Genomic DNA, 9,336 nt, shown 5'->3' on the forward strand with positions numbered 1-9,336 from the left:
AAAAAAAAAAGAAGAAGAAGAAGAAAAGGAAATGGAAAGTAAATTGGAAAGGTAGCTTTAAAAATCTTAGTATTTTTTGTGGTACCTAATAAAAAAAGAATATCTACAGTATAATACTGTGTTTTCTAATTTTCACAGAATCTTTTGAACATATGAAGAAATCTGGGGATTATTATGTTATAGTTGTGGAAGATGTGACCCTAGGACAAATTGTTGCTACCGCAACTCTGATAATTGAGCATAAATTCATCCATTCCTGTGCAAAGGTATATGTTCATATTAATGTCTGCCTGTAAAGTGGATAGGTATTCTCTAGGAAGATGAACCCTGAATTTCTATTAGACATACCTGTTTCCGTCATTGCTTTACATGATTCTAAGAAATCCGTTCTTACCAGGTATTTTTGTGGTGTATTTCTGAGAGCTACAAAAGGCAGAGAATGTAGTAGTATGAATTATTTGTTGACAATATTCTGTAAAGGTGTCAGATTTGGTGCACTCATAGAAAAACTGCATATGACATAAGAGTTTAGAATCCCTCATGGTCTATTTCTTCAGAAATAGTGCTTCAATTATATTACATTTGTACACATTTCTGTCAGTTTCCATGTCATGAAATACTATACCATAATTCTGTTCTAATTGGGACACTTAAAATGTTTGTTTTGTAGTGCTCTTTCATCCCTCATACACTCGCATGAGATAGTAAAAATAAGAAAACTCCCAACATAGTTACAGAAAAGTTGGAGCAAACCAAGATCACAAGTTCAAAGCTAACTTGGGCAACTTAGGAAGACCTTGTCTTAGTACAGAAACTGAAAAGGATGGGTAGCTGTGAATAGTGTTCAATCCCTTGCAAAAAAGAAAAAGGATTTTAGGAACATTTGGCATATAGTCTATAGCCGATGGATTCTGATGGGGTTATGAGGCTTCTGCACTAGGAAAAGAGAAATCTTACCTGGCTGTTTAAAATAAATTACTACTATGCAAAAAACTTTATGACAAGATTACACTTTCATATGGATTCTGAGATTTACTTTTAAAAAATGGATTAGGGAGGTTAGGAGTATAGTCAAAAAAGTACAAAAGTAATTAAGCCCTACATTGATTCTTTAAAGCTATTTCCTCTAGGACAATTAAAAAAAGGGTTTTTTTTGGCAGAACTGGGGATGGAACTCAGGCCCTTGCGCTTGCAAGGCAAGCACTTATTCTACTGAGCCAGCTCCCCGGCCCTAGGTTTTGAAGTTTTTTATAAAGCTCAAGTTTTCAAAATATTTATCACTAAATTCTTTTTTTTTTTTTTGGCGGAACCGGGGATTGAACTCAGGCACTTGCATTTTCCAGGGAAGCACTTATTCCACTGAGCCATCTCCCCGGCCCATCACTAAATTCTTGCCAACTATTACTTGTTTCACTAAAAACTAGACTAGCGATGGGGGGATGTTGCTGAGTAGGGCACTTGTCTCTAGCATGTTATGTTAGGCTCTGGGTTCAGTCCCCCTGCACTGCACAAAAATACACTGTATCACAGTCTTAAACACTGTCAATATTTTCAGAGAGGAAGAGTAGAAGATGTCGTTGTTAGTGATGAATGCAGAGGAAAGCAGCTTGGCAAATTGTAAGTAAGCAGAAATAAGGTAACCCTGAGTACTATTTCAGTCTCTTCAGGATATTTGTTCTTCTGTTTGAGTTCTGTTTAGGAGTAAGTATGAATTCATTCTGATGTAGCTTGAGCTGAGTTTAATAGTATGTGTAGTTCTGCCTCAGTTTGAGAATAGAAGGTATACATCATTACCAACACTGACATCTTAACTTTAAAAACAAAGGAAGTATTGAAGTGTTGTAAAATGTACAGCTATTTTATGATAGAATTTGTTTTTAATCTTTGGAGTTCTAAAATATGCCTCAGTAAATTGTAAGTACCAGATACTATCCTAGGTATTTGGAATGTATCAGTGAAGAAAACAGATGGATTTCTACTACTGTCTATTCAACTCAGTCATACCTTTTATGATTTTTTTTGGGGGGGGGGGCGCAGAACCAGTGATTGAACTCAGGCCCTTGCGCTTGCCAGGGAAGACTTTTTATAATTTTATACAAAAACTTCAGGATTTAAATTTTTTAGTCTGTTGGGCGGATCACTATGAGTCTGATCTTGTAGTGAGACTCTGAACACCCTATAGACCCTTCCCTAAAATACAAAACAAAAAATAGTAAATTTTTTAGTCTGTTCAAATATAAAACTTTTAAAATTTTCTAAACCTTCTATAATTTTATCCCCTATGAAACTTAACTACATTTTTTTTTTTTCTTTTTAGTGGAACTGGGGATGGAACTCAGGCCCTTGCGCTTGCCAGGCAAGCACTTATTCTACTGAGCCATCTCCCCAGCCCCTTAACCACATTTTTACTTAGATTTTGATTCTTTAAGAACTTACAAAGATGGGTTTTCCTTGGCTTTCTGTCCACAAATACTTAGCCCAATGGTGAATGAATTAACCCCTATTTTTCATGAAGGTTAGAATAGCTTTAAAATTATTAAGCAACAAAACTTTTATGCTCCCACTTTATGTGAGAATGTTCATGTTTAGTTTGAACAGGTTTAGAACAAAGACCTTTAATAAAATAATTTTGGCCATATTTTTAGGTTGATAGACTTCAGTGTTAAAAAATTTCAAAAGGGTTTATTTAGAGTTTAATGTTTTCCTACTTAATAGTAATATTAAAGTATACTTGAAACTAAAATGATTTAAATGCTTATCTGCATACAATTCTAACATCTAAATGAACACACTGAGACAGGCCAGGATCTAAACTATTTCTAATACTTTTTTATACAATTTAGTGAATTTATTCATGTTGTTACTAAAATCCTTTTTAAATAATGCTTTCTTACCCTTTTTTAAAATTTCAGGTTATTGTCAACTCTTACTTTGTTAAGCAAGAAACTGAACTGTTATAAGATTACTCTTGAATGTCTACCACAGAATATTGGTTTCTATAAAAAGTTTGGATATACAGTGTCTGAAGAAAATTACATGTGCCGGAGGTTTCTGAACTAAAACTCTCCTAAGAGAATTAACGGAGCTGATGTTGCTGCAGCCCAGTGGCCTCCATCGACACTGAGCTGAAAAACCCCACGTAATATCCTAAGTGTAGTGACATTTAGCTTACCTTGGGCTGTGGGACAAGCTGTGAGTTTAGACTATAAATATTATAAGGGGGATGATTTGTAACCAAATGAATATATTTTTAACTTGAATCTTTTATTGCATTGTATTTTTCTAAATTTGGCTTAATTTCTTGGTAGTAAAGTGAGTAGTAAGAAGCTACGCTGCTTATTTTTTAAAAAAACTGACTAAGGTTGTTTCTTAACACATAAAACTATTTTTGTTTCAAAGAGATTATCTAAATTCACTTGTGGGTGTCATTTCTCACACATTATAGGAAGTTGAATCACTATAGTACATCTAACATTTGCTGATCCTGATATTGGCAAACTATTTGATCAGCCTTTTAAAGAAATATGAAACTGATAGGATTCAGAGTAAAACAAATGTTTTATTTACCAAAAATTTACAGTTCTATATAAAGTACTACCTACATTATCTGTGAAACAGTACTCATTAGAATTACCTAAGAATGAATATAAGGGTTGAAACTAAGGTATTTTTGAAGTGAATTAGCAGCTCTTGGCTTATGTACTTTTACTTTTTTTAAAATGGGTACTGAAGCCTTTTGGTTAATGTTTTTGTGAAACATGTAATATTACAAAATCATATGGAATATTTAAAAATGTTTGGCATTGCATTTGTCTTATCTTCATAATGTTGATGCTAGTTTTTCTATTTAACGTGATTACAATAGTGCTACTTTTCTGGTCACTGTCCTGTTTTATTTATTTTAATTATTTTTTAAAGTTGAGGAATTAAGGTACTTTAATCTTTTGCATTCCATGTTATATTAAACTGTTCATACAAACAACTCCTGTTAGAATCCTGGCGTGCTTTGCTCGAGTCACTATTGAACTCTCAGTCACAGCATTTAGTTTCACACACCCTTTGTAAAACAAACTTGGAAAGGAAGAATGGGCTATTTCTCATCTTTTGAGTTGTACCACTTCAACTGGATTTTGGATTTCACTGCAAGCAGTGAGCTAAAGTTGGCTTTCCAGAATAGAAATCCTTCTGATAGAGGGCTAACTACTTACTGAGAGACCTGCACAGATGAACTATGCCTAGAACAAAATCTTTTCAGGAGTCCTACGATCTTGACAACAGCTTCATTAGGTAAACTCTGGTAATTAAAAATTATGTTAAATAAATTTAGTAAGAATGTAAAATATAATTTTCTACTGTATTTATCACTGAACTATTTGAAGTAAAATTACCTATGCCTAAGATTTGGCTTTAACATTAATTTCTGAGCCACACTGTAAATAAACTTTTATGAAAAACTGCATCAAACATGAACTATATTCACATCTGTGAACAGTTTGCTTTGGAAAGGTATCATCAGTGGGGGCTGGGGATGGCACACACCAGCACTTGGAAGCTGAAGCAGGAGGACTGCCATAAGTTTGAAGCCAGGCTGGACTACATAGTTCAAGACCAGGTTAAACTACATTGAAACCTGGTCCAAAAAAGTGGTAGCTGTTACTTCTACTGTTTGTTCCATGTTTTGTGTATTTTTATTTCATTGATCCTAAAAATGCACTGAAATCAATGAATTTTATGACCACTGGCTGCCACTGTTTTGTCAGCAATATTGTGCTGAGTGCTAGCTAAAATAATGGTGCTGTTTTGAGGGAAGGTTAAATTTGGTGAAGGACAGTACACAGTCACGCTAGAAGAGGGAGAGGAATACTATGAAAACAGCGATTTTTCCATTGCTGGAGGTGATCCTGCCCAGGCTTCAGGCATCAGTCCCCTTGAATCCAACTCCAAAGTTGCTCAACTAAATTTTCAGAATATGTTAGCTGGAATTTGGAGACTGTGTAGTCTGATGGCTGTAATTTCGTGTCATTGCAGTGTTGCTCCATATCCAATATTTATTCATCATTTTCTTTCATTTATTTATTTATTTATTTATTTATTTTTGTGGAACCGGGGATTGAACTCAGGCCCTTGGGCTTGCCAGCGAAGCGCTTATTCCACTGAGCCATCTCCTCAGCCCCCTATTCATCATTTTTAATCTGGGAGTAAAACTGAGTTACTTTTACCCAAAAGATAAGAACTTTGGAGACAAAAGCCTATGAATGAACTTTTCAATCTTTGAGGTATAATGGCACGACAGTTTTAATATAACCACCAATCTTCACAAAATAATTTTAATACTTTGTGCCTGAGCTAGCAGCATCTTGCATTGTGACATTCCTATACATACATAGGCATTTACCCAAGTACAAATATTAAAAGTAACATAAGCAATTTCTATACAAAGGTAGACACTGTACATTATTTTCTTGAATCATTTTTGCTGCATAGTAAATTGCAATTACATGTCAGTAGAATGTTACTGATCTATAGAATACACTTTGAACTGTGAGGTATGGTGACTCTCTACTGAGAAGAGAGCTTACATGTAAACCTGTATTTAACATGTATTTAACATGTAAAATATTTTGAGTGATTTTTTGTTTTGTAGCTGCCATGGATAGGAGAGACAAAAGAAAATCCAGCATTTAAAGACCCTAGAAACTTATTTTCCTAATGAACAAAAAAATAGTAACTTATCAGAGCACTGTTGAATGGAAAAAAATACTAAGGTGAAGCTGTGTTCTGTTATGGGATTATGGATTAAACCAATTATTTAAAGAAATCCACCAGGTAACTGCTCATTTACTTTACATCCAGTTGAGCTTCTGATATATACATCTCAACTTTGTAATTCAAGATTGCAGTTAAATACTTCTAATTCACTTGAACCACCATGGCAACAAGACAATTAGAAACATTATATTTTTCTCAAAAAGGACATGCTTAACATTTTCTGACGTTATTTTTAAACTCAGATTAAGCACAAAATACCACCCCCCCAACATGAATGAATATTCTGCTCTACAAATTGAGTAGTTGACAGCTATAGCAAAAGCTGTCATGGTTTAACATTTCCACTGCAGAGTAGATACAAATAAAGCTAACTACTGTTTAAACATCTAATAAGAAATTAATATTAAATTAATTAGCTGAAACTAGAAAGCTGGCATTTCGGTTTTGAATATTTGCAATACTCTTTCATAGTTTCAAAATGCACAGTAATATAATTTTCCTATGTTTTGATGCAATTTCACTTTAAATTTTGTGCCCAGAGTATATATTTAATGTTAAAATGGAGTCACTCATACATTAGTCAAGTATTGTAGAAAATTAAAAACCATGATTGGTTAAGTGTATCTTAGTTAACTGTCAAAAAACATCACTGAAAATAAAAGAATCATAGAAATGAAACCAAGAAGAGAAGCTAACAGAAGAACTAGTTGAACATCAAGTGGACCAACAGATCCAACAAAAGACAAGCAACTTTCATATATGAAAGGATAATAAATCTTGTGTTTTATCCACATTCACTACTATGGTACTCAAGATGATGGCAGTCCCATTTGCTTGTGTTTAGGAGAAACTGTCTTTAGTATATAGTGCTGGGCAGGCACTTCAGTGACAACACCAAAAACAATGATGGCTAGAAAAAGTGAAAACTTACCAGCTACAAATTAATATATATATTTTAGTTTATATAGAGGCCCTGGATTCAGGCTCTCTATATAATACAGAGCGACATTCTCAGACTTGTACTTTTGAGACAATTTTCACTAAATTGCCCAGGCTAGGCTTAAACTTGAAATCCTCCTGTCTCAGCCTTCTGAGTAGTTGGGATTATAGGCAGCATTATTGCAACTGGCACCAAATCTGTATTTTTAGTCAAATTTCTAGAAATAATGTATTTTTACCAAACTAAGTTTTAAAAATTGCCTAAGTTGTAAAATCCACATTTACTTTCATGAAAATTATTTTAAGCAGTTTCTGCTGAACAGAAGTATCATGGATAGATTATATGATTATTACAATGTAGGAGATACCTTTGATGACCTACTCAAGAATGATATATACAGAAAACCACAGAACCTAGTAGGCCTTTACTCACTAGAAGTTTGGTCATCCAATGCAACCTAGATTCCACTGGACTACACCAGATGACCCAATCACACAGTATAATAATGGACTATCTTGGGGTTAATCTGCTGTTTTCAGGGTAACGGGTGGAAATGAGAACAAGAATATCACGTGGGCTAAGACGCTAACTCTTAAGTCATTTCAAATTAATTTTCACTCTTCAGCCTTTCCTACATCATTATATCTCAGGGAGGGAAAACAAGCCAGTAAGGGGTGTAGCACATTGCCTTACATGGTGTCTCTGGGACTCAGGAAGATTGGACATTGTTCCATCAGTAAAGAGCAATCTGTGAAGCACCTCAAGAGAATCAGAGTTTTCTTGGTGCCTCCCTAAGGTCAACTACTGAAAATTAAAAACACTCGTTTTCCCTCAGATGTTCAAAATAACAATAGTTTTGGTTTTTTTGGGTTTTTTTTAGAGACAAGTAACAGACAATTAAGATTTATAAAAGTGACTTTGCTAACGCAGATTATAGGAGAAATGTGAATCCAATGTAAAGAACTGATTAAAACACAAAAGACATGCATAAATTTATCTTCAAAGAAAAACATCTGAGGGACTAACCACAGAAACAAGACAACATGAAAAAAGTAAATGTTCCACATTCAAATAACTTAGTAATGTTTCTTCAAGGTTCAGTTTAAAAACAAGTTACAAAAAATGTTAAGCACTTTTCATTGGCCTACACATTAGAGACCAATGAAGACTAACATTTTTTTTAAATGATGAAAGGCACTTTTCTTTTGGGGGGCTTCATTTAGGAAAATGGTAAAAACAGCTAGGCAGCTCTGAAAGAACACAATATTTGGCTTCAACAAAGCAAACAGAATGCATGGATGGGCTTAGGCTGAGAAGGTGGTGCTGGGACCTCAGCAGCCCTATGGAGAGCTGGGTGGAGCTTGGGGCACAGCAGACCTATGGGGATGGTCTCTGATTTCTGGGGTTCTACAGTGGAAACCATGACCCATAGCTTACAAAACAGTGAGTAGGACACTAGCCTTAGATAGGCCTGTAAGTCCAGCACCCAGAAGGGAGGACTGCAGCAGGGAGGACTCCAAGATCGAGGCCAGGCTGGGCAACTTAGTGGACCCTATTCAAAAAATAAAAAAGGGCTGCGGACATAGCTCAGTGCGCACAAGGAAAGGCTCCTGTGGGGAGAACTCATCTTCACTCATCAGCAGACGGGTCCCACATGATTCACCTCCAGCTAAGGTGAAACTCTGGCCGAGGTTGTCTCCAAAGGTGGTGTGTGTGCTTCCCAGTGGGACCTTTGCCTCTGGCTTCACAGCAGAGCCCGACAGGTGCTTCTGCTTTTCTTCCCGCCGTAGTGCCAGCTCCTGGAAGTTACTGCTGGGCCTGACACACTGTTCAGCCAACTTGAAATTGCAGTTCTTAACACCCTTGACACAGATATTCTCAGGGGGGCCAAGGAAGGCAAGTAGTGTCTGTCACATCCACTATCTCACAAGGGTTTCCCTGGGGACAGCCCTGTCCAGTCACCCTTTATGGAGCAACTAGTCAACAGGATGCCCTTTCCAAGATGACCGACACTGGGGACACTTCAGAGCCACTGGGAGAGGATGACAGAGACCCTACAGGAAGCGTACCCTTACACTGCACAGATTCTGGGAGGACGGGAGGTGGCTGAGCATCCTTGGGCTCCAGGTACATGGACACATTCATGATGCTTCTGTCCACTGGTTCCCCCCTGAACAAAAGTGGGCAGCTCTTCAGGCAGCTCTATACGTTCCAGAAGAATACAATTACCAGGGATTTGAGGACCAGAAAGATGAGAGCAGACCACCGCCTATGCCCCCCGTGGACCCACACCTGCTTGTGAGAGCCATGGCCAGACAAATAGGGGGCTGCAGAAAGCCTCTTCTTTGCAGTGGGTCGAGTTTCAGAAATGAGGACAGAAAACAGCAAGCTGGTTGTCCTGTTTTGAAAACGACATACTGTGCAAGAACTCCCTATTGAGTTTATGCATGTCTAGCCTATAACCCCAACACCTGGGTAGCTGAGGGAGGAGCATCATAAATTGGAGGCCAGCCTAGGCTACAGAGCAAGACCCTGTCTCCAAAATCCAGAAATTTAGGTACTTTGAAAAAAAAATGAAAGTCACTTGAAAATCTTAATGCTACCTTTGTTTCTGAACATCTTATACT

The 9,336-nt window shown here is 36.6% G+C and overlaps 1 protein-coding gene across 1 annotated transcript in view; it reads left to right on the forward strand.

Annotated features, from left to right (window-relative positions):
* Gnpnat1 (glucosamine-phosphate N-acetyltransferase 1) overlaps positions 1–3,309 on the forward strand; it is a 15,772-nt gene extending 12,463 nt beyond the window's left edge. Inside the window, exons 5-6 of the mRNA XM_004638787.2 lie at positions 1,556–1,617; positions 2,913–3,309. Of these exons, the coding sequence (XP_004638844.1) occupies positions 1,556–1,617; positions 2,913–3,060 (210 nt within the window). The 3' untranslated portion in view covers positions 3,061–3,309. The remainder of the gene's footprint in view (positions 1–1,555; positions 1,618–2,912) is intronic.
* Positions 3,310–9,336: the final 6,027 nt, after the last annotated feature.

This window comes from Octodon degus, unplaced genomic scaffold, assembly GCF_000260255.1.
Source record: "Octodon degus isolate 3935 unplaced genomic scaffold, OctDeg1.0 scaffold00102, whole genome shotgun sequence".
Classification (NCBI taxonomy): Eukaryota; Metazoa; Chordata; class Mammalia; order Rodentia; family Octodontidae; genus Octodon; species Octodon degus.